Here is a 25,440-nt window from a genome sequence, read left to right on the forward strand (position 1 = left end):
TTCTCACTGACCACCAGTGGGCCGCGGCCCACAGGTTGGCGACCGCTGAACTAGATGACCTACAAGGTCCCTTCCAACACTGTTCATCTGTTAAATCTCAAAACCGACTTCTTCATCCCAGGTTGGAAATTGTTCCCTAAACTGGAGAATCTAGGTAGTCCTCGACTTATGACCACAATTGAGCTCCAAATCTCCGTTGGTAAGTGAGACCGTTGTTAGGTGAGTTGTGCCCCGTTTTAAAACCTCCTGGCCTCAGTTAAGTGGATCTCTGCGGTTGTAAGATAGCAGCACGGTTGTTAACTGAATCACTGCAGTGGCTCAGTTAGGTTGTTAAGTGAATCGGGCTTCCCCATTGAAGGTCGGCAAAAGGGGATGACGTGACCCCCAGGACACTGCAAGGGTCGTAAATACGAGTCAGTTGCCAAGCGTCTGAATTTGGATCCCAGGAAATGCTTTCAAGGTCGCTAAGTGTGAAAAACGTTCCTAAGTCACTTTTCTTTTTGCAGTGCCGTCGTAACTTCAGACGGTCGCTAAACGAACTGTCTTAAGTCGAGGACTGCCTGCCCTGTGCTGCCTTCACTCACCTGGTCAAATTGTCCTCGTCAGCAGCTGCTCTCTCGTCGGCCTTGCCAGATTCGACCAGCGCCGAATTTTTTTCCACGATCTCCCCCTGGTCGAACATGGTGTGGAGACGGTAGTTGACTGTTTTCACCGTCGTGAAGAAGACGGCCACCACCGCGCAGTAGATCCCGGCGACCATGATGCTGGGGGGCATCACCTGCCAAAGGAGAAGGTCACAAAGTCAAGGCAGGGAGTCTTCCACCTACGAACAACGACCGAGCCCCGAAATGGATGCTGTTAATAAGTGAGGCGTTTTTGTTTGGCTCCATTTCGCGACTTTTTTTTTCATGCCGTGGTTGTTAAGTGAACCTTTGCAGTTCTTCAAGGAGCAACCCGGCGGTTAAGTGAATCTGGCTGTCCACTCATAAAATATTTCTACGGTCTTTTTAGAGTGCATTCATAAATATGAATCGGTTGCCAATATCTAACAGACTGAAGAGGAAGTGGGGTCAACTTATTCTCCAAAGCCCCTGAGAAGGCAGGACAAGAGGCAACGGATGGAAACTAACCCAGGAGAGAAGCAACCTGGAAACTTAAGGAGAAATTTCCTGACAGTGAGGACAATTAACCAGCGGAACTGCTTGCCACCAGAAGTTGTGGGTGCTCCATCACCGGAGGCCTGTAAGAAGAGATTGAACCACCATTTGTCTGAAATGCTTGACCAGGGGTTGGACTAGAACAGGGTCCCCAACCGCCGTCCGCGGACCGATCGGGTCGCGGAACAACCCTACCGGGCCGCTGGTTGCTGGGCGCCGCCATCTTTTTTGGTAAAAGCGCTTCTGGTGAGCTTTTCCGGGTAGAAAGCTCACCGGAAGCGCTGTTTCGTCATAAAAGATGGCGGCGCCAAGCGCTCGGTGAGCTTTTCCGGTAGAAAGCCATTTCTACCCGAAAAGCTCACCAGAAGCTGGCGCCGCCATCTTTTTATGATAAACAGCGCCCGGTGACGCCACCGGAAGCGCCTTTTCGTCATAAAAGATGGCGGCGCCCAGTTGACGCCGGCACGGTCGCGGCGCCCAGCTGATGTCGGAACCGGGCCGCGGCCGAAAAGGTTGGGGATCCCTGGACTAGAAGACCTCACAAGGTCCGTGGTTGTAGGAATTGGGTTTGTCTAGTGAAAAGAAGGACCAGGGGTGACATGGTAACAGTCTTCCAAGATTTGAGGCGCTGCCACCATGAAGACGGGGAGTCTACCTAATTTTCCAAAGCACCAGAAAGCGAGACAATAAATCACCGATGGAAGATCATTAAAGAGAGATTCAACCTGGGAATAAGGAGGAAATTCCTGAAAGGGAGAACGTTTAATCAGTACAAAAGCTGGCTTCCCAGAGTTGTGGGTGTGTGAGTCGGGTGCACAATGGTGAGGGTACAGAAGGCTACAAGGGGGATGCACAAGGCACAGGCCAGAGAAGTGTAAAAGAGTTATGGAGAGGTCAAATGCATGATCTGACAATTTTGCACAGAAAAATTAAAAAGAAAGCAGGATGTGAAAGCGAAATTTCAACACCACGAAGTGAAGGAGGTTTGGCTAAGTTTCCCCAAAGAAGAGGGAAAGTCTACCTATTTTCCAAAGGGGGTTGAACTAGAAGACCTCCAAGGTCCCTTTTATTCCGTTAAGTAGGGCTGGTTCTTGCTGTGTGATTACAGCAACTCTGAAACTCATCCCTGTTCAGTCTGGATTTGTTCTGGGGGAAACGGATGGAGAAGTTCAAGGCTTGATTGTAAGGATGGGGTCCCGTCCCCCGTTCCCCCCCCCCAAAAAAAAAATCACTGGTGCAGAGTGTGGCCAGATGGGACCTGGGAGAAAAGAGGATGTGAGCCTCCCCGTTGGAGAGGCAGGAGGTGAGGTGCATCTCTGCATGTTTCGCAGCTCATACCCTAAAATAGGGGTGTGAGTGACGTGATGCCACCAACAGCAGCCACACACTGGACTGCAGTGTCGCAGGTTGTAGGCTGCCAAACACCCCCACCCACCCAAAAAAAACACCCCTCCTCCAAAATCCTAAGCAGGAAAACATTCCAGAAGACTCTCTGGATTATAAGCCTTTGATGGAACCCAACAAGTGGTTAAGTGAACTAAATCCGCCCATCTTAAAGCAGAGTGGTTGGGGGATTCTGGGAGTAGAAGTCCACCCATCTTAAAAGCATGATAGCTAAGAAGTTCTGGGAGTTGAAATCCACCCATTTAAAGCATATTGACTAAGAAACTCTGGGAGTTGAAGTGTTCCCCCGCACCCCCATCTTAAAGCAAGCTGACTGGAGGATTCTGGGAATTGAAGTCCACCCATCTTATAGTTGCTAAGGTTGAAAAACACTGGATTAAGAGGAAACCTTAGACCAGGGGTGTCAACCTTGGCCACTTTAAGACTTGCGGACTTCAACTCCCAGAATTCCTCAGCCAGCAAAGCTGGCTGAGGAATTCTGGGAGTTGAAGTCCGCAAGTCTTAAAGTGGCCAAGGTTGGACACCCTGCCTTAGACAGTGATGCCACCTGCCCCTTCTGAGTCACAATGGGAAATAACACTTCAAATTAGGGATGGATTCCTGATTTGACCTGGCCCTGCCCTTTTGCTGCAGCTCCTAGACCTCTTCCCTGCCTTCCCAACTCTTTTAACGTTATCATTTGAACTCAACTCCCGGTTCGTGGGAAAAGGCAGTTTGTTTTGACTGCTGTAATCCTTTCACGAATACCTAAGGGATGGCCGGCGTTGTTATTTTTAAAATTCAAAGAAAAGAGCTGGAAAATGCCATTCAAGGTCCCAGAATGCCCCCCTCTTTGTCAGGCCAGGAACTCAACTCAAAAGTAATCCTCCAAACGATTCGTCCAACTTTGATTTAAAAATACAGGTAGTCTCATTTTACAATCTGTTTAAGGACCGCTCGAAGTTGCAACGGCCCTGAAGAAAGTAACTTACGACCGTTTCCCCCCCCCCCCACAGTTACGACCATTGTAGCATTCCCCATGGTCATGTGATCCAAATTGAGATGCTTGGCAACTGGTTCCTATTTACGACGGTCGCGGCGTCCCAGGATCACATGATCCCCTCTTGCGACCTTCGGACAAGCAAACTCAACAGGGAAGCCAGATTCAACTGAACAACCTTATGACCAACTTAAAAAGTACGGCGCTTCACTCACTGTGGCAAGAAAGCTCATAAAAAAAGGGGCAAAACCCATTTAACAAATAATAACCATCATAGTCATAAGTTGTGGACTTCCTATATTAAAAAAAAGGTAGCTACCATCTTCAGGGCCGCCAATCCCACTGTTCAATCCCTCTTACTATATACAGGAATTCCTGCCCCCACACCAAGGGTTCAGTTAATTCCTGTAATTAAATCCCACTGCCTTGCATTTTGGAACAAGAGACAAGTTTCCACTTTTCTCTGTGCAACGACTTTCCAAACCAAGAGGGCTGCTTTGTATGAAGTGTGGATTGTTGTTATTTCCTGGTGTTTTTTTTTTTAAAAAAACAATTTTTTCTTAAAAAGTGCAAGAGATTGATTAAAGCGTTGTATTTGCACAGTTGACACATGCGCTCACCTATTTAAATGATCAAGATTCAGCCCTCGGCTTGTTTCTACAAAATCAGACATTTCTATCTTTTTTTTTTTTTAATTTATTCATTCCATCTTTATCCTGCCTTTACTTAACTCAAGACAGTTAAGTAATAACTGACAGTTAAGTAACTGACTAAGACTCCTTCCTTTTCCTATTCCCCCCACAGCAACAACCCTGTGAGGTAGATTGGGCAGAGGGAGAGTCATTGGCTCAAAGTCACCTAGCCGGCTTTCATGTCGGGACTAGAATTCACCATCTCCTGGTGATTGGCCCAAAGTCACCCACCTGGCTTTCCTAAGGCGGGACTAGAACTCACCGTCTCCGGTGATTGGCCCAAAGTCACCCACCTGGCTTTCCTGCCTAAGGCGGGACTAGAACTCACCGTCTCCGGTGATTGGCCCAAAGTCACCCACCTGGCTTTCCTGCCTAAGGCGGGACTAGAACTCACCGTCTCCCGGTGATTGGCCCAAAGTCACCCACCTGGCTTTCCTGCCTAAGGCGGGACTAGAACTCACCGTCTCCCGGTGATTGGCCCAAAGTCACCCACCTGGCTTTCCTGCCTAAGGTGGGACTAGAACTCACCATCTCCTGGTGATTGGCCCAAAGTCACCCACCTGGCTTTCCTGCCTAAGGTGGGACTAGAACTCACCATCTCCTGGTGATTGGCCCAAAGTCACCCACCTGGCTTTCCTGCCTAAGGTGGGACTAGAACTCACCGTCTCCCGGTGATTGGCCCAAAGTCACCCACCTGGCTTTCCTGCCTAAGGCGGGACTAGAACTCACCGTCTCCCGGTGATTGGCCCAAAGTCACCCACCTGGCTTTCCTGCCTAAGGTGGGACTAGAACTCACCGTCTCCCGGTGATTGGCCCAAAGTCACCCAGCTGGCTTTCATGCCTAAGGCGGGACTAGAACTCATTGTCTCCTGGTGATTGGCCCAAAGTCACCCACCTGGCTTTCCTGCCTAAGGCGGGACTAGAACTCATCATCTCCTGATGAATGGCCCAAAGTCACCCACCTGGCTTTCCTGCCTAAGGTGGGACTAGAACTCACCGTCTCCCGGTGATTGGCCCAAAGTCACCCAGCTGGCTTTCATGCCTAAGGCGGGACTAGAACTCATCGTCTCCTGGTGATTGGCCCAAAGTCACCCACCTGGCTTTCCTGCCTAAGGCGGGACTAGAACTCATCATCTCCTGATGAATGGCCCAAAGTCACCTAGCCAGCTTTCATCCTAACTCACTGATTGGGGAAATCTGCTAATAGAATTTTTGGGAAGGCACCCCAGTTTGATTCAGCTGCCCTTCAGATCTGCAAGGGAGAACGGAGCTTTGGGGGCCCCCACAGGAAGAAAACTCCCTACAGGTAGTCCTGGAGTTACAACCACAATGGAGCCCAAAATTCACGTTGCTAAGTTGAAAACATTAGTCAGGCAAGTTTTGACCCCAGTTTTACGACTTTTCTGGCCGCAAGTTGCTCAGTGACTCTTTGCGGTTGTTAAGTGAATCCGGCTTCCTCATTTGAGTTTGCTCGCCGGGTCGCAAAAGGGGAATCGCATGACCCAGGGAGACCCTGCGACCGTCATAAATATGAACCCGTTGCCAAGCATCCGAATTTCGATCATGGGATAATGGGAGGGCCGCAATGGTCGTTAAGTGTGAAAAATGGCCATAGGTCCCTCTTTTCAGTGCCGTTGTAGCTTTAAACCAGGGGCGTCCAACCGTGGCAACGTTAAGACTTGTGGACTTCAACTCCCAGAATTCCTCAGCCAGCTGGCTGAGGAATTCTGGGAGTTGAAGTCCACAAGTCTTAACGTTGCCACGGTTGGACGCCCCTGCTTTAAACGGTCACTAAACGAACAGTTGCAAGTCAAGGACTAACTTGTACACTCCGCGATGTGCATTAAGCAGCTTTTGATTCTTCTCCCTGCCTGAAAGCAAAATTCCGGGGCGCTTAGCTGCTTCTCTTGCTCGGCTTGAAATTCAACCTAAGTTTTATGACTTCCCTGTTTCAGCATCTGGCTTTGGGAAAAAGCAATGCAGATTTTAATCCAGGCTATGAAAGCAAAACTCTGGAACGATCCCATGGCAATTAGTTGATGTTAAGAACCCAACTTTTCTAGAACCTTCAGCGCTCTTATTGATTCCTTAATGCACTAAAATGATCTGCAGGTTATTTTCGCCCTCGTTCGAGGGTTGCAGGAATACGGATATTCTGGGCACCAACCAGACAGAAAGGTTGGTTTAAACTCTTTATTATTACAGGCAGTGCCTCAATTTATGGCCAAAATAGAGCCCAACGTTTCTGTTGCTAAGGGAGACCGTTTATTGAGTTTTGCCCCATTTTTAAGACCTTCCTTGCGACAGTTTGTTCAATGAATCACTGCCGTTGTTAAGTGAGTAACTCGGTTGTTAAGTGGCTTCCCCATTGATTTTGCTTGTCAGAAGGTCGCAAAAGGGGGAAATTGCAGGTCATAAATATGAGTCAGTGGCCAAGCGTCTGAATTTTGATCTTGTGACCATGCTGGAATGCTGTCAGGATTCCAGCAATCGCTCTGATTAAATCATGATTCTCGAGCCAAACTTCAAAAAACTTCAAAGGATTCATTAGAGGCGACATACTGGCCCTGCCCTGTATGAAGCCAACTCCGGCATACGTCATTGACAGTCCCGTGACCCTGTTTCCCCCCTCCCCACTGGGTGTGTCATAAATCATTCTCCAATTGAGCACATCCACAGGCTGGGTGTCATCAATTACGTTCTCCAATTAAATATATTCACGGGCAAAAGCTCTGGTAGTTTAGTTACAATCTTTTAAAGCTAAGAGTTGGAATGTGCTTTCGCTTCCAAACCGCTGCACGGCTCTTCCAGATTTCCTTCCTCCTTTCCCCCTTTTTTTATGGCAACTCCTAAAACAGGCATAGGATTGTTTTATGAGTTGACAGATGCTACACTGGTCCTAAGTGTGAAAAACATTCCTTAAGTCACTTTTTGTTTTCAGTGCCTTTGTAACTTCAGTCACTAAAGGAACTGTTGTAAATTGAGGACTGCTTGGATCACCTTTAATATATATTAAAAACCATTATTTCTGCCGTAAGAATCGCTGCTGACTCCTTAATCTCCTGCCTTTCCATTCTATGCCGTCTTCATTTCATGGCACGTTATCAGCTAAGTTGCATTCTCTAAGAAGCCAGATCCAACACAGTTTAGGAAATGCAACTGGTTAATCCTCTCCCACAGCCAAGAACTGTTACGACCACAATGGGGCCCAACATTTATGTTATTAACTGACACATATGATAAATGAGTTACTCTTTCTATTCTTGTTTATTTTCTATGGACCTTCTCCTGACAAGGCTTATAATTCTTCATCTAGAACTCTACCCTTCCACTATACAGGTAGTCCTCAAGTTACGACCACAATGGAGCCCAACATTTCTGTTGGGAAATGAGACATTTGTTAAGCGAGTTTTCTCATTTTATGACCTTCCATCCCACAGTCGTTAAGTGAATCACTGCAGTTGGTAAGTTACTAACCCGGTTAAGTGAATCTGGCTTCCCCCACAGACTGCTTGTCAGAAGGTCTCGATAGGGCATCACAGAACCTCAGGCCACAGCAATGGTCGTCAATATAAGTCAGTTGCCAAGCATTTGAATTTTGATCACATGGCCCACAGGGATACTGCAAAGGTTGTAAGTGTGAAAAACGGTTGTAAGTCCCTTTTTTCAGCGCCGTTGTAACTTTGAATGGTCGCTAAATGAACTGCTGTTAAGTCAAGGTCTACCTGTACACACAAGAGTTTAGGTAGTCCTCGATGAATAACAATTCGATTAGTGACCAAAGTTACAACAGTGGCAGGAAAACGACCTTATACAGGTAGTCCTCAACCTATGACCACAATTGGGCCCCAAATTTCTGTTGCTGAGTGAGAAATTTGTTAAGTGAGTTTCGCCCCATTTTTACGACTTTTCTGCCGCGTTTGTTGAATTAGCCGCACGGTTGTTAAATGAAACTGGTCCCCCCCACCGACTTTGTCAGAAGGGTCACCAAAGGGGGCCATGTGACTCTGGGGCACTGCCACTGTCATAAATATGAGTCAGTTGTAATCCCCCTGGGGGAAAAAGACAGGGAAAGCAACGTGAAGGGTTGAGAAAGCTGCCACATAACATCGATGGGGAGAATTGAGGGCGGCCCCGTCAGAGCAAGAGGTGAGCCTGCATTAGATAAACCATCACCAGTCCCTTTCCAAGCACTTGCTAAAATCGAGCAGTGAGGTGTTACAGGAACCTTCATTCTTATGTGTTTTAAAGCAGGGGTCTCCAACCTTGGCAACTTGAAGCCTGGCAGACTTCAACTCCCAGAATTCCCCAGCCAGCTTTGCAATTTCTTTGCTGGCTAGGGAATTCTGGGAGTTGAAGTCTGCCAGGCTGAATGTTGCTAAGGTTGGAGAGCCCTGTTTTAAAGGAAAGGAAAAGAAACAGGAAGATAAAGAGGAGAAGTGAGGCACTTTGGGGAGTTTGGAAAGAATTGCAGGCAGCCTTTCACTTACAACAATTCATTTAGCAACCGTTCTAAGTTACAACAGCACTGGAAAAATTGACTTATGACTGTTTTTCACACTTACGACCGTTGCACCATTTCCCCATGGCCACGTGATCAAAACCCAGGCGCTTATGGTTAGAGATAAGAGGTAGAAATAGCAAGAATGTTCAAGAATAAATCCGAAAAATGTTGGAAATGTCATCAGACACCTGGCTCATATTACCATATGTGGTGGACTTGTGCGGATGCTAAAAAATACTGGACTAAAATCCACACGTGGTTGGAAAAAATGCCAAAAAAACATATAGACTTGAAACCAGAGATATTTTTATTGGGAATTTTACCTGAAATATATAGTAAAGACTTGAACTACTTGATTGTAAATGTATTAACAGCGGCTAGGATTGTATTTGCTAAAAACTGGAAAAATGAGAAAATACCATCACAGGAGGAAATCATTAAGAAAATATAGGAATGTGCTGAAATGAGTAGATTGATATTTGAAATTAGAGAACAAGAGGATAAACAATTTTATAAAATTTGGGATCTTTTCTATCAATGGTTAGACAATAAAATATAGTAATGAAATATGTAGACTTAGAAAATAATAAATATATAAAGATGTACTTCTTTCTTATTATATCTACAAAATGATTTTAGGATAGATTTGGGATGATAATATGAACTGTTATAAAATAAACTAAGTAAATTATGATTATCTTGTAAAACATGAATGAATAAAAGTATAGTCAAATGATTAATAATGATACTAAAGTATTTAATTTTTGATTGACAATATGAGATTATATGCAATGTAATTGTAATTGAAGACTACGAAATGGAAGCACAAAAACAATTTGTAAACCAACCGGCACACTGTATGTACACCTATGGAAGATAGCTTGATGTTTTTATGTTTTGTTTATGTCTGTTTTTAAAAACCAATAAAATTTTTTAAAAAAATTAAAAAAAGAAATTAAAAAAAAAGAAATTAGATGCAGAAAGATTATTGTTAGGTAAGAATTCAACACAAAGAGGGTCGACAATTATAAACATGTTGATCTAATTAATAGAACTACTGTATAAATAAGCTAATACAAAGAAATTCAGTTAAAATTATTTTGTTATACTATCATTGTTGTTATAAGTATATGTGTTGATAGTTCTGTTTGTTTTTTTCTTTTGCTTTTTTGTAAATGACATGCCCTGACAATACACTGTATTCAAAATGTTCATGAATAAAAATAAAACATATACTCAAAAAGAAAACAAAAACAAACAGATGCTTGGCAACAGATTCACATTTATGACGGTTGCAGTGTCTTGTCCCTTTTGCGACCTTCTGACAAGCCAATGGGGAAATCAGATTCACTTAACAACCGTGTTACTAACTTGATTTCCTTAAGGTGAGTCCCCATCTCTGTGGTGGGGGGGATGAGTCTGCCTACCGAGATGAGGTGGACCAATGGTTGCTTTCGTGGTGTGGAGATCACGAATAAGACCAAGGAGCTTATAGTGGACTATGGAAAGAACAGATCAGACCTCCAGCCCTTGCTTATCCATGGAGACCGAGTGGAACAAGTGGCCAGTTTTAAGTTTCTGAGTGTTACCCTAAAAGAGGACCTGACCTGGGGTGCTCACATTGCAGCCCTGGTCAAAAGGGCCCAGCAGAGATTCTACTACCTGAGGCTTCTCAGAAAACTACTGAATGAGAAACTGCTGGTGACCTTCTACCGCTGCACCATAGAGAGTATCTTAACTCACTGCACCTCTGTAGGGTTTGCCAATTGCACAGGGGCAGATAGGACAGCACTCCAGAGGGTGAACGTCATTGCCCAGAAGATCGTGGGTTGCCCTCTCCCCTCTTTGGAAGAGCTTTATAGCTCCTGCTGCCTTAAGAAAGTTCAAAACATTCTCAAAGATTTATCCCATCCTGGGAACCCTTTTTTTGAACTATTACCACCTGGCAGACGGTACAGAATATTAAAAACAAGGACAAATAGGCTGAAAAACAGCTTCTATCCCAGGACAGTAGCTCTTTTGAATTCTGCTGTATAGTGCAGGGTTGGTGTGGTGTCAGGGGGTTTTCAGTTCAATGTGTGGAGGGTGAAGGATGTGTGTTTGGGTCTATTTTCATGGTCATGATGTGCACTGAAGAGGGTGTTTGATTTCGTTGTATGAAGTGCTACGACAATAAAGTAAACTAAACTAAACTTTTGCGACCTTCTGACAAGTGAAGCCAGATCCGCTTCACAACTGGGTTGCTGACTTTAAGTGAATCTGGCTTCCGCACTGACTTCGTCATGTTTTACTCACTTAAGTTCAGTGAAACCCTGCAGCGATCCACTTAACGACCGTGGCGAGAACGAACGTTCACTTACTCAAGTAAGTTCAGTGAAATCACTGCAGCAATCCACTTAACGACCGCGGAGAGAAAGGTTCCGCAAGTGAGGTCAAACTCATTTAACCAAGGTCTTGCTTAGCGACAGATAATTTGGGGCTGAATTTAGGTCGTAAGCCGAGGACTACCTGTCCAGAAATTAACTGACGAAATAGGAAATCAGCTACAGAAGTTCACCCACTTAACGGCCGTGGCTAGAAAGTGCTGCAAGTGAGGCCAAACTCACTTAGCCAACATCTCGCTTAGCGACAGGTAACTTGGGGCTGAAATTTAAGTCGTAAGCTGAGGACTGCCTGTACCTGCCCAGGAATTAACCGATGAATGAGGAAATGATTGACAGAAGCTCAGGCCCCAGATTTTAGGGGTTATGACCCCCCCCTTCCAGCCCCCCCTCCCTCTACTCACCATGTAGAGCAGGAAAGGGAGGATGAGCAGGAAAATCCAAGTGTAGAGATGGAAACAGTTGGAGAAAGTGCTCTGATGCGGGTCGAAGAACCAGCCGCCGGTCAGCGAAGCCCAGACGCCCTGGCGTAAGATCTGGAGCACCTGCGACCCCATATCCACGGCGGGGCCTCCTCCTCCTCCTCTTCTTCTTCGCCCTCTTCTTCCTCCTCCTCCTCCTCCCGAGGGAACACCACTGGCCAGCTGGCGCTCCCAGGGGCCTTCATTAAGGCAGCTTGAGTCCCATGATCTGGAAGGGCTGGGGAATCCAGAACCCGCCGCCTCTGCCCCTCCGGGGTCCCGGGAAGTGGGGAGGCCCACCAGCCCTTCCTGGGCTGCCAAGGGCTCTCCAGGGGCCCCGGACGACCCTGCAGGGCTGGCAGGCGGAGGGGAAGCTGCCCCCCCACAATTTGGGGCACCCTCTTCCGGGTGCCGCTGCTCCTCTTCTTCAGGCCCGCCCCTCACGCCATGGGGGCGTCCCGAGGAGGACCCAGGCAGGGTAGCCACGCAGGGGGTTCTGGGAGGGGAGGCCGCCCCGCAAAAGGGGGTCCGGGGCAGCAGGGGTGACCAGTGGCCCCCAACACTGCCTACAAGGGGAGGCCCCTCCACGCCTGGGCCATGAGAGCCTCTGCCAGGGTTGCGGGGGGTGCTATAAGGCCGGGGGGGGCGCAGGGAGGAGGCTCCGCTTCCAATTCCCGGGGGTCCCCTGGGGAAACCGGGGGGCACCATGAATCCTTTAACGGCCCCCGAGCCGCCCCCTCCCCTGAGTCAAACAATTCCGGGGTCTCGTTCACTTCCGGGGTCAAGGGTCAGCCCCGCTTGGCCTTAAGGAGCCGAGTGTGGAGGGCGGCTGCGGGGAGAACTCTCGGCGCTCGCACCTCATCGGGGATTGGGGGGGAGGCCGGAAGAAGCGCCCGAGCAGCTGCAAGGAGAAGCGGCGGCACTGCGCATGCGGGGTCCCCTCACGTCCGCTTTCCGAGACCGGAAGTCAAGGCGGAAGGCGGAAGGAAGAGGGAGGGACTCGGCCGCCTGGCCGCCTAAGAGCTATGAAAAGAGCAGAGGGGGAGAAAGAGAAAGAGAGACGGGGCGACGTGAATCCGAGTTCAGGTTTTAATTGGCTCCCGTCAATTAACATTCTCCTATTGAGCAATTTGCAATATGCTGGAGGCAGAAATGAAGCAAAAAACCACTTTTCCCTAAATCGGAGCAGATGAAATTCAGATGTGTTTTGTATTTCATTTTTGTGTTTTTAAATTATTTTCTATTGAAAACGTCTGATGTGTAGTTTTTAGACAGTAAACAGGTTCAAAATTATATATGAAATATCTATTTTCCCATCTTTCATATATTATTTTGAACCCGTTTGCAGGTTCATATATGTGTATATGTGTGTGCGTGTGTGTTTGAATATATATGTGTATACTGTATGTTTACACACATACACACGTCTATATTAATAGTAAGAAAGCAAACAGATGGGTGTTTATATTTACATGCTGGTTAATATTAAAAAATAGGACAAAAATAATCCTCTAAATGAAAATAAGCAAGTTAAACATATATAGCAAAGGTATATATGTGTATGGATGTGCACAAGGATACTACATAAAGGATAAAGAAGATAAACTGTATGGAAGAAAATGTGTGTATTATATTTGTGCTGTTTAATGACCATAATAAAGTTGAGAAAAATATGAGTAGATAAATAGTGCACAAGAAAGCAAAACTGTGTGCACTATATCCATCTTATGCATTTTACATATGTGGGTGTGTATTTCACTAGATAAGAGTAAAATCTTATACTTTATATGTAAAAATATAAAAGTATGCACAGATAGAATTTATGAAAGCAAAGGTATGTGTTGATAAATAGCACAAAATATGCAAAGACTATGTGAAAGGATATAAACCATATGCCATGCATATTGAGAGAGAATAAGCAGGTAAACATTATCAATTGAAGTATAAATGTGTGTACTGACAATACTAAAATACATTGCAGGATTATGGATGTTCTTCCTACAAATATAATCCAGCCAGCATTACCAGGTTGGCGTAAATTGTACTCCTACAATTCAGTCCAATTCAATGCAATCGTGAACAGGCTGCACTTAAACGATACTATTGGGCAAGGATGGTAAAATATCAGTTTCCACTTTCCTACCAGTGAGAAAAACAAATATTTCAAAGTCGTTAAAGCAACCCAGAAACATTCCACCCAGATAATGAAATGACCACCTCTAATTTACTATCTCTAGGTGATAACCCTTCCTACTGTCTGTCCTAACAGACTTCACGCTTCCTTATCCACCGTTTAAAGGAAACGGTGGTGCGCGTGCGCAAAAGACTGCCACGGAACAAAATGCGCATGCGAATCAGCTCGGCCGAGGGAAGACAGGCGGACTTGATCCTCCAAGGGAGACCCTGATGACAGTGCGCATGCGTAAATTTTTGACGTCAATTGTTCTGGTAACTTTACTACAAAAGGGCGGGCATTTAAGCATTATCCTACTTGCTATGGGTCCGTTCTCATTGAATGGCGATCTTCTCCCCCAATGAGAAACGAGTTTCAATTCCTGGCTTTGCAAGTCACGAGCCGTAGCTTGGTTCTTGCTGACACTATATATTAAAATTAATTGCAAAATTTCGATATAAAGCCCCAGGACGGCCTGAAGGTCTCCAAGATGACCACTAGATGGTAGCAGAGATGCAGAAAAGAAACTTTGCCACCATCTATTGGTTGTCTCAAATTTTGCATCCCCAATAATTTTTATTTACCGTAGCTATTTTTAAATACTTACTAAGTAACCTGTCATAACTGTTGCATCCTCATTTCGGAGCTATTTCCATAAGCGAAACACCAAAGCAGAATGATGACGGGCAAAATACCAGTGGGAGACTTCTGATTCCCTAACAGCTTGACCACTATTGACCGGTGGTAGCTGATGGAAGGACCTGGGCTAGGCATCAGTCTACTAAACCTCTGGGCAAGGGCTGTGGCCATGGGGCAGCGCCGAAGCAACCACAAACACACACACACACACATCCAAATTTCCCTACCCCCAAGAATCACGGATCCCAGATTTTAGAGGCCTTGTGTAAATTAAATCTAGGACTATCCATATTGATACAATTGATACTACACAGAGTGCAGTACTTCTGCTGACTGCTGGCTGCCTGGAATTTGGCAGTTCGAATCTCATCAGGGTCAAAGTTGACTCAGCCTTCCATCCTTCCGAGGTCAGTAAAATAAGGACCGATGGTTTTTTTTTTGGGGGGGCAATAGGCTGACTCTGTAAACCGCTTAGAGAGGGCTGGAAAGCACTGTGAAGCTGTGCTGTGCTATCTTCCTTCCTTCCTTCCCTCCTTCCTTCCTTCCTGCCCTCCCCAGTGGTTATAATGCAATATTTTAGGCTAACTCCGCCAGCAGTTCGATCCTGACTGGCTCAAGGTCAACTCAGCCTTCTGTCCTTCCAAGGTCGGTAAAATGAGGGGATTGTTGGGGGCCATAGCTGACTCTGTAAACTGCTTAGAGAGGGCTGTAAAAGCACTGTAAAGCGCTATATAAGTCTTAAGTGCTATTGCTATTGCCATCAGCTAAAAACCCTTCTGGAAAAAAAAAGGAGTTATATTTCAATCAATCAGAATAAGAGTTGGAAGGGGCCTTGGGAGGTCTTCTAGTCCAACCCCTTGCTCAATCAGGAGACCCTATATGATTTCAGACATGTGGCTGTCCAACATCTTTTTTTAACAACTTCCAGCATTCACAACATCTGGAGTTAATTCAGACCGGCTGGAAACAAAGAGCCAAGCCCCATTCAGACGTTCCAAAAGACGCGGGTTTCCTTATCCGGTGCAAGCAGCAAATCCCGCAAAGAAAAATAAATAAAATAAAAATAAATAAAGTGAAAAGTCTCCCTGGGCACCAGGCATTCCAGATGCCTCCATCCTTCCAAAGGATCCCCCCAGGGCGAGGCACTCCAGCTCCCATCACCCCCAACTTCGTGGGAATCGGCGTGGCCAAGCTCGGAGCGACGCGGCCTCGCTCCCCCATCCCCCACCTCCGGGTTGGCAAAGCGGGCGAAGGCGGCGCTGGGCTCGGTTCCAGCTCACGGCCAGCCTCGCCTTGTCTTCCGAGCGCCAGGCAGCCGGGGAGACCCGCCTCCAAAGCGGGGCAGTCCCGGCCAGGGGGAGACCCGCCCTCGCCCTGCCTTGCCCGCCTCGCTCCGTCCGGCGCTCTGCGGGGAAAAAAGGGACCGCTCCGCCGCACCGACCCCGGGGCGAAAGCCGGGAAAGAACGAGCCGTCGGGGCGCGCTTTGCCAGAGCCCGGGTTGCCTCCGCTGCCAGCCGCGGGGCTCTTCGGGAGGGGTCCGGGAAACCCACCGCTGGATCGGATCCGGGACGCTTCGACGAGGAAGCAACCCGAGCACAGAAGGCGAGATCTTTCCCGGGGCCTCCGCCCGCGCCGACGGAGGAGGAAGAGATCGCGGCGCCCGCGGGCGGCAGGGAAGCCTCGGAGGGCATGTAGAGCCCGGCTGGGGGTTGCAGACGTGGCTCCGCTTTTCCCCTCGTGATGGGAGGGGGTTTGAGCTAGCTCCGAGCTCTCCCCGTGGTCTCCCTTCCTCCCGCTGGCCGAGGGAAGGTCCATGCTCCTGGACCCGATGAGGCCGGGAGGGCGCCATGGAGCCACTGAAAAGCATGTTCCGGAAAGCCCCTCTGGTGGGCGGCTGGGGTCCAGCCGGCCCCCGAGTCGGGGCTCCCACCACTTACGCCAACCCGGTCTGGACGGCGTTGTTTGACTACGAGGCCGCCAGCACGGACGAGCTGACCCTGCGGAAAGGGGACTTGGTGGAAGTCCTGTCCTGGGACTCGGCCATCTCCGGCGACGAAGGCTGGTGGGCCGGGAAGCTGAACGACCGGGTGGGCATCTTCCCTTCGAATTACGTCTCGCCCAAGACGGGGGCCTACGCACCGCCAGGCGGGGACCCCCCTGAGGCCGACTTTCGGGACCTGACGCTGGAGGAGGTGATTGGGGTGGGCGGCTTTGGGAAGGTGTACCGGGGCAGCTGGCGGGGGCAGTTGGTAGCCGTCAAGGCGGCCCGCCAGGACCCGGACGAGGACATCAGCACCACGGCCGAGCGCGTTCGCCAGGAGGCCCGCCTCTTCGCCATGCTGAAGCACGCCAACATCATCGCCCTGAAGGCCGTCTGCCTCCAGGGGCCCAACCTGTGTTTGGTGATGGAGTACGCGGCCGGAGGGCCGCTCAGCCGGATGCTGGCCGGACGCCGCATCCCGCCACACATCCTCATCAACTGGGCCGTCCAGATCGCGCAGGGCATGGAGTACCTTCACTGTGGGGCCATCGTGCCCGTCATCCACCGGGACCTGAAATCCAACAACAGTAAGTCTTTCGGGGAGAGATTTGCTGAGATTTGAACCCGGGTCTGGCTACAAGGGCCACAGCATAGCAGGACGTTGGCTCCCAATTCAGGCTGGCTCTGAATTGTTTGCTCCTCTTTTAACACCACGTGGATTGTTCCTGCCAGTTTTTTTACACTTAGTCCTCGACTTATGACTGAAACTTCTGTTGCTAAGCGAGACATTTGTTTAAGGCATTTTTGCCCTGTTTTATGGTCTTCCTTGCTACTGTTATTAAGCGAATCGCTGCCGGTGTTAAATTGGCTCCCCCATTGATTTTGCCTGTCAGAAGGTCCCAAAAAGTGATCACATGATTCCAGAACACGGAAACTGTCATAAGTACATGCCAGTTGCCAAGCAAATTTGATCATATGACCATAGGGAACGGTCAGGCATAAGTGCGAAAATCGTTCATAAATCACTTTTTTTCAGTGCTGTTGCAATTTCGAACCGCCACTTAATGAACTGTTTAAAGTCAAGGACTACCTGTATTTATATTTATATTTATATTTATATTTTTTGTATTTATTTACCTAGGATTTTATTTTTTGTTTTTCTTTTGGGGTAAAACCACCTGCCTAGAGAAGGTACCCGTGGGTCGTTCCAAAATGTCAAAACAGCGACTGGTCCAATCAAAGTCCTGTTTACAAATTGTGCAGAAAAAGAGGCCATAAAATAAATTCTAATTTGGGAGGTTCACGTTCTTTTTGTTCCCAACCAGTTTCCAGATTTCTCCGATCTACCTGGGGTTCCTTGAAGGGGTCCCTTGAAATGTTGGGGTAGCATTCAAAATCTCTCACCTCCTCCCCATCTTGCTAACAACCTGTGTGTGTGGTGGTGGGGATGTGGGATCCAGCACAAATTAATCGATTCCCTCAAATTCTAGATTATTGCTTCTCAAACTCGGCCCCGTTAAGTTGTGTGGACTTCAACTCCCAGAATTCCCTAGCCAGCTATGCTTACTGGGGAATTCTGGGAGTTGAAGTCCATTTTAAAATCTCTAAGGTTGAGAATCACTGCTCGAGATTAGTGTTTCTCAACCTCGGCCAATTTAAGATGGGGGGACTTCAACTCCCAGAATTCCCTAGCTAGCTACACTTACTGGGGAATTCTGGGAGTTGAAGTTCATTTTTTAAAGTCTCTAAGGTTGAGAATCACTGCTCTAGAATCTAGATCAATGCTTCTCAACCTCTGCCGCTTTAAGATGGGGGGATGGGGACTTCGGCTCCCAGAATTCCCCAGTAAATATAGCGGGCTGAGGAATTCTGGGAATTGAAATCCGCCCATCTTAAAGTGGCAGAGATTGAGAAAACACAGTTCGAGATCCAGGCTCACTTTGCCCTCAGTTCCTAGAGACACAAGCCTCCCCCAGCTCTCCTGGGTCTGAGACAAGCGTGCCTCTGAGCATACGCAAAGTGCTCTCCTTTCTTCACAGGTTCTGCTTAGCTGGGATGAGCACGGGGCAGGATTTTCTAAACCAGAGGCGGGCATACATTAGGAAAAGGCCCAGCTCATCCTATTTGCTCTCCCCCCTCTCCCAGTATGGCCAGTATGATCCCCTATCCTGATCCTGAAGTTTGCCACCAGCTGATGACTCAACCTGACCCGAGTGGCCACAAGGAGGAAGTGACGGCCATGGCCGCCTTGCGTTTCCTCTCGTAAAAGGCGAGGTGGCCTGTTTTTCTTTCCATGCAAAACAAGAGCCGACAGATTTCCGCTGGAAATCGGCAGGACAAACTGGGAGGTTCTTGGCCAGTGATTTGCAAAGGAGTTAGAAGGGGCTCGCTTTGTGGGCAAGGGGGGGCTCTGTAGGATAACTGGGAAAAGAAAAAATCATAATAACTTTGCACATGGGCAGAGTTTATGCGTCGCCGTGTTAAAATTTCGCATGGTAGGAATGCAGACACAGGTACGGTAATAATCGGCTTACAAAAGTTCTTGTTAGTGGCCGCGCAAAGTTACGACGACACTGAAAAAAAGGTGCCTTAGGACCGTTTTTCATACTTACGACCGTTGTAGCATTCCTCATGTGATTTACATTCGGATGGCTTGACAGCTGACTCGCATTTATGACGACAGTTGCAGTGTCCCCATGATCCACTTTTGCGACCTTCTGACAAGTCCATGGGGAAACTACTTAACCACCATGGTCCTCATTTAAGGACTGCAGTGATTCACTGAACAACAGTGGCGAGGAACATCGCTAACTTGCTTAACAATCTTCTCACGTCACAACAGGGCTCAATTGGGGTCCTAAGTCGGAAGTTACAGGGGAACTGAAAAAAGCGACATGACTATTTTTCACACTTACGACCGTGTTGTGTGGTGGCCTTTTGCGACCTTCTGACAAGCAAATTCATTTTAAACAACTGTGTCCTTTACTTAACAATGGCAGTGATTCACTTAGCAACGGTGTCAAGCAAGGTTGTAAAACAGGGAAAACATCCCTTAACAACTGCCTTATTTAGCAAACAGAAATGTGGCGGTTCGGTTGTGTTTGTAAGTCAAGGGCTTCCTTCTCAATAAAAATGAGGATCTCTTCATGCAAAACCCGTTTCTGAGCTGGGAAAGGATATCAGAGGTCATCTAGCCCAATCCCGCTCTCTTGTCAGGGTAGGATTTGCCTAAGAGTGTTGGATAAGATAGTAAGATATATTAGGGGGAAACATCCTGAAGGTATCTTGTAAATAGTCTTAACTACATATGTTTTGGGGGTTTTTAAGGAAGAAGCTGAATCACCACCTCTCATGAATAAATTTAACGGCTGTTCTTGTACTCTGCAAAGGGGTGGGCTAGATGATCTTTGGCGTTCCTTCCAGGCCTACAACACCATGATTCTAAGAGGTGTCCCAGGTGAATGTTCTCTGGGTTTATTTTAACCCGTTTAATTCTGAAACATGACCTTCCACCTATTGACCCTTCCCCTGTGCTGAACTACGGGTCCCATCATCCCCAACCAGACATATTAGAAGCTGCAGGTCGGTTTGATGAGGGAGGCAAACAAAATTGTGCTCTCGTTTGTTTTGGGGTGCTAAGTTGCGATGAAATGATTTGCCTAAAATTGCATTGATTTTCCTTTTGCTTCATTGTGACCAATCCTGGCTCAAGAGGGGGATTTGAACCCGGATTTAAAACCGAATAAATGCATCTCTAGAGCAATGGTTGCCAACCAGTGGGCCAGGGACCACTCATGGTCCGCAAGTAAATTTTGGTGGTCCGCAGAGAAATGCCACCCTCAAAGCACTGCCTAAAGCAATTAATCCAGGCTGTGAGGGAACACAAAGACTCATTTCTGGCGGAGTTTGGGGGAGAGAAAGAAAGACTTCTGCTGCTTCTGCTGCTTCCCTTGCAAGAAGCCAAAAGTCTCTCTCTCTCTCCCTCCCCCGAGAATGGAGCTGGAGACCGTCTCCTGCGATCCCAAATAAAGAATGGTTGATCGGTAGGAAAACGGGGCAGGGAATTTTCCTGCAGACTTTTTTGGGGATTTTCCCAGGGTCTCATGTGCGTGGGATTTAAAATTATGAGTTTGGTGGTCCCTGAGGTCCACAAGGTTGGCGACCCCTGATCTAGAGGGTGGAGGGGGAAATGATGAGAAAAACATGGAAAGGACCCACTGCAACTTTCCCTTCTCATCAGGACTCTCACTGACTTTGCACAAGACAAGGAATAAATAAATATATGGAAAAATGCAGGTTAATGGTAGTTCTCGACTTACAATCATTCGTTTAGTGACTGTTTGAAGTTACAGTGGCACTGAAAAAAGTAACTTATGACTCTTTTTTAGACACAACAGTCCCAGCATCCCCATAGTCACGTGATCAAAATTCGGACGCTTGGCAACTGACTCATATTTATGACGGTTGCAGTGTCCCTGCGATCCCATTTTGTGACCTTCTGATGAGCGAAGTCAATGGGGAAGCCCGATTCACTTAACAACAGTGTAACCGACTTAACAAATGCACTGATTCACTTAACAACTGTGGCAAGAAAGGTTGTAAAATGGGGGCAAAACTCACTGAACCACTGTCTCGCTTAGCAACGTAAATTTGGGCTCAAATTGTGGTCGTAAGTCGAGGACTGCCTGCATTTGAAAAACAGCCTATTTCCCAGTTTGGAAAACAGACCATAGATAGTCCTCGACTTACACAATTGGGAGCCCAATTTCCATTGCTAAGCGAGGTTGTCGTTGAGGGAGTCGTGCCTCATTTTATGACCTTTTCTTGCCACTGCTGTTAAGCAAAGTGCTGCAGTTGTTAAGTGAGTCACACCATCGTTAAATAAACCTGACTTCTCCCATTAACTTTTGATTGTCCGAAGACAGCTAGGAAGGTTGCAAATATCGTTTCCCTAAATGCCGCGTCCGTTGTAAATCGAGCCCCAAATTTCTGTGGCTAAGTGGAGCATTTGTTAAGTTTTGCCCCATTTTGCAACCTTTCATGCTGCGGTTGTTAAGCGAATCATTGCAGTTGTTAAGATAGTAACATCGTCGTTAAGTGAATCCGGCTTCCCCTTGACTTGGTTTGTCGGAAGGTCGCAAAAGGGGATCACATGACCCAGCGACCGTCATAAATATGAATCAATTGCCAAGTGTCTGAATTTTGATCATGTGATCCTGGGGATGTTTGCAAACGGTTGTAAGTGTGAAAAACAGTCCTCAGTTGCTTTTTTCAGTGCCGTTGTAACTTCGTTCACTCAGTGAGCTGTTGTAAGTTGAGAACTACAGGTACCTGCCAGTTACCAAGGGCCGGGATTTGAATCAATTGAATCCAACATTTCTGTTGTTAAGTGTAACCTTTCTGAAGTGAGGTGTCTTGGTTTTTTGTCTCACTTTACGACCTTTTCTTGCATTTGTTTTTCTCCAGTCTTTCCGACAAGAAAATTATGTGGATTCCAGGACTTGCATTCAATTCAGGAAAGGTTTTGGCCTGCTGCTTTTTATCTCGTCTTGGGGGAAAACCCCAAATTTTGTTTGATCTTTAAATTTCATATCCTTTTCAGGCTGCAGGGCAACAAGGAGAGAATAATTGCGTCTTCTCAGAAGCCACAAAGGCAGACAATGAGATTTATCTCTTAGAGGAGACATCTCTTCTTCAGCCTTCCTCTTTTAAGGATTTCTTGTTGTTCCTAAAATCCAAAATGGTTTCACTTTTCTGCCTTCCGTCCTTGCCCTGCCTGTAAAACGGAAATGTGGTGATACGCACTAAGCAGTCGTTGTGTTGTGGCGTTCTGAGGCATCCAAACTTCTCGGACCTTGGGGGACCTGATTTTTAAAAGACGGTTTACGCCATCTTCATCCTTCCTGTATATGTGTTCTGATCTAGGCTTCCCAAGATTATGAAGCAAACCCCTTTTATTTAGGTTAATGTGAATCCGCCTCCAGCCAAGTCCTGGCAAACAATCTTTCAAGGGTGATTTACAATCACAGACCTTTATCAGGCTTGGAGAATTGCCAGGCCGATAGCTTCCAAACGCCATGTGCAGCAGCAATTACTTGGCAAGAAGTCAGGAACAGATCTTCACTCTAATGAATTGAATTAACTGTCTCCTGCAAATACCCCTCCCCTTTCGCTCCTCTTTATTCCCTATGGGAGGGGCCACTCACCGCCCACCTGTGTCCTTACTCCTGAGTCGACCCTTGTTCCTTAACTGTTCCCTTCTCCTGGCAGCTCTGTGCATGCACACATTGGGAAACAGGCTCCAGCTGTTCTTCTGCCTTACTGATCTCCGACTCCGAAGGCAGCTGATAACTGTTGGACGGCCCTGGCCCCATCTCTGCCTCCGACGCAGAGCCCTCGTCCGACCCTTTCCTCAGCCTCCAGAACCGGCCCATGTTCCTCCCCAGCCCCCTCACTGTCTGAGTCTGCCGCCAGCTCCACTGGCCGCTGGCAGGCCACAACAAATAGAAGGATGGAGCCCTGGTTCGATTCAGCGTAGGATTCGAACCTGGAGCGTTTTAATCCTTGTGTAATTGTGAAATCCCTCTAGGAACAAGCTAGTAAAACATAGACTTTCCTACACAGCGTCTAATATAAACTGGGGTTTAACCTCAATCTTCTAACAGTTTTGGATCGTGATAGGTGAACAATAATAAAATATGGCATTTTCTGAGCATGTGCAGAGTGCATGTCCTTTGCTCTTGTGTTATTACAGGTAGTCCTCGACTTAAAACAATTCACTTAGTGACCTGTTCACTTAGTTACAATGGCACTGAAATAAATGAGCTAGGACTATTTTTCATACCTACAACTGTTGTAGCTTCCTCATGGCCATGGGATCAAAATTCGAACCCTTGACAACTGACTCATTTATGACTTTTGCAGTCATGGGATCCCTTTTTGCAACCTACCGCCAAGTCAACAGGGAAGCCAGATTCACTTAATGACAATGTTACTATCTTAACAACTGCAATGATTCGCTTAACAACCGCAGCATGAAAGTTTGTAAAATGGGGCAAAACTTAACAAATGCTCCACTTAGCCACAGAAATTTTGGGCTCAATTTACAACGGACGTGGCATTCAGGGAAACAATATTTGCAACTAACTTAACAACGGCAGTGATTCACTTAACAACGGTTGGCAAGAAAGCCCTTAAAATGGGGGGGCAGAACTCGCTTCATAAACGTCTCACTTAGCAATGGAAATGTTGTGCTCAACTGTGGTCGTAAGTCGAGGACTACCTGCATATCCCATGTCAAGAAGCACCTTGACTTACGACCACAGACGGTACCAGAGCTCCCATAACTAAACAAGGTGGCACTTCTGAGAGTCGCGCCCAAGATTATAACTTTTTGCCTGTGGTTGTTAAGTGGATCACTCACTTGCTAACCCAATCACTCAGTTGTTAAGCGAATCCCTCAGCTGTTAAGCAAATCCAGCTTCCCCCATTAAATGTGCTTGTTGGAAAGTCGCAAGTCGTGATCACAGGATGCCGCAACCATCACCATAACTATATGCTGCTCACAAAGCACCCAAATTTTGGTCACATGTCCAAGGGGGAAAATGCTGCAACGGCCGTAAGTTTAAGGACCAGTTGTAAGTCACCATTTCAGTGCCTGAGTAACTTCAAACAGTTGCTAAACGAATCACGGTAAATGGAGAAATATAGCAATTATAGCAAAGTAGCAAGCTGCTATTTTCGGAGGGGAGAGAGAGAGAGAGAGAGAGAGACTGGGTGGCTTGCTATAAATTTCGGTTCTCACGGTTTGTAAACAATCACCATTTTTTTTGGCCTCCACTTCCAATCCTGCGGGTTTAAAAAGGATCGTAGAAAAACCTGCCAGACCTGTTTCTCAGAAGTGAAAATGGGACAGGCAAAAGGTTGCTTTCAGACATTCGGAGGTCATCTGGTTAGGAAAACCTGAACTTTAAAATATAATTTATAGCAGATGGATTTATCTCTCACAGGCAGTCCGCCATTTCCTGTCCTAAATGAACCCAACTTTTCTGTTGCTAAGCGAGACCTTTGCTAAGTGAATTATTGCTCCTTTGCTCGCCACAATGGTTAAGTGGAATCACTGTAGTTTGTTAAGTGAGTAACGTAAAAGAAGGGGATCATATAACCCTGGGACGCTGCAACCGTCGTAAGTATGAATCAGTTGCCAAAGATCTGAATGTAAATCAGGTGGCTGTGCAGATGCTGCAACGGTCGGTCACAAGTGTGAAAAACGGTCATAAGTCACGTTTTCCAGTTGCCCTTGTCACTTCAAACGGTCACTAAACGAACTGTCGTAAGTCTACCGGCAGCTTATTGGCCAGCCCCTCCAGAAAACCAACGGAAACCCCACAATTTCCAACAGACAGTGTTGCTCAGGAATTAACCATGGTTATAACATGGCTAGTTCGCAGGCTGGGGAATCTGGCTTCCCCGTTGGACTTTGCTTGCCGGAAGGTCGCAAAAGGGGATCCCGGGACACTGCGACGGTCATAAATATGAGTCAGTGGCCAAGCATCTGAATTTTGATCAGCTGACCACGGGGTTGCTGCTGCAGTCATAAGTGTGAAAAATGATCATAATGATCGGATTTAGGATGATAAACCTCGACCATTTCAGACAAATGGTTATCCAATCTCTTCCTAAAACCCTCCAGTGATGGAACACCCACAACTTCTGGTGGCAAGTTGTTCCACTGGTTAATTGTCCTTACTGTTAAGAAGTTTCTCCTTAATTCCAGGTTGCGTCTCTCCTTGATTAGTTTCCATCCATTGCGTCTTATCCTGCCTTCAGGGGCTTTGGAGAATAATTTGACCCCCTCTTCTTTGGGGCAGCCCCTCAAATATTGGAATATTGCTATCATGTCGTGTCCCCCCCCCCCCAGTCCTTCTTTTCATTCAACTAGACATACCCAATTCCAACAACCATTTTTCGTATGTTTTAGCCTCCAGTCCCTTAATCCTCTTTGTTGCTCTTCTCTGCACTCTTTCTAGAATTTCAACATCTTTTTTTTTTTTTAATGTTGTGATGAC

At 46.9% G+C, this 25,440-nt stretch overlaps 2 protein-coding genes across 2 annotated transcripts in view; one reads left to right on the forward strand and one right to left on the reverse strand.

Annotated features, from left to right (window-relative positions):
* PCNX3 (pecanex 3) overlaps positions 1–12,540 on the reverse strand; it is a 68,160-nt gene extending 55,620 nt beyond the window's left edge. Inside the window, exons 1-2 of the mRNA XM_087943587.1 lie at positions 11,522–12,540; positions 585–778 (exon numbers count right to left, since the gene is read on the reverse strand). Coding sequence (XP_087799713.1) covers positions 585–778; positions 11,522–12,286 — 959 coding nt within the window. The 5' untranslated portion in view covers positions 12,287–12,540. The remainder of the gene's footprint in view (positions 1–584; positions 779–11,521) is intronic.
* A 3,232-nt stretch (positions 12,541–15,772) lies between these two features.
* MAP3K11 (mitogen-activated protein kinase kinase kinase 11) overlaps positions 15,773–25,440 on the forward strand; it is a 34,022-nt gene continuing 24,354 nt past the window's right edge. The window contains 1 exon segment of the mRNA XM_087943686.1: positions 15,773–16,959. Within this exon segment, the coding sequence (XP_087799812.1) occupies positions 16,239–16,959 (721 nt within the window). The 5' untranslated portion in view covers positions 15,773–16,238.

Source organism: Notechis scutatus, chromosome 14 (genome assembly GCF_049901735.1).
Source record: "Notechis scutatus isolate UNSWTSFEM ecotype Mainland chromosome 14, rNotScu1.2, whole genome shotgun sequence".
In the NCBI taxonomy this organism is placed as follows: Eukaryota; Metazoa; Chordata; class Lepidosauria; order Squamata; family Elapidae; genus Notechis; species Notechis scutatus.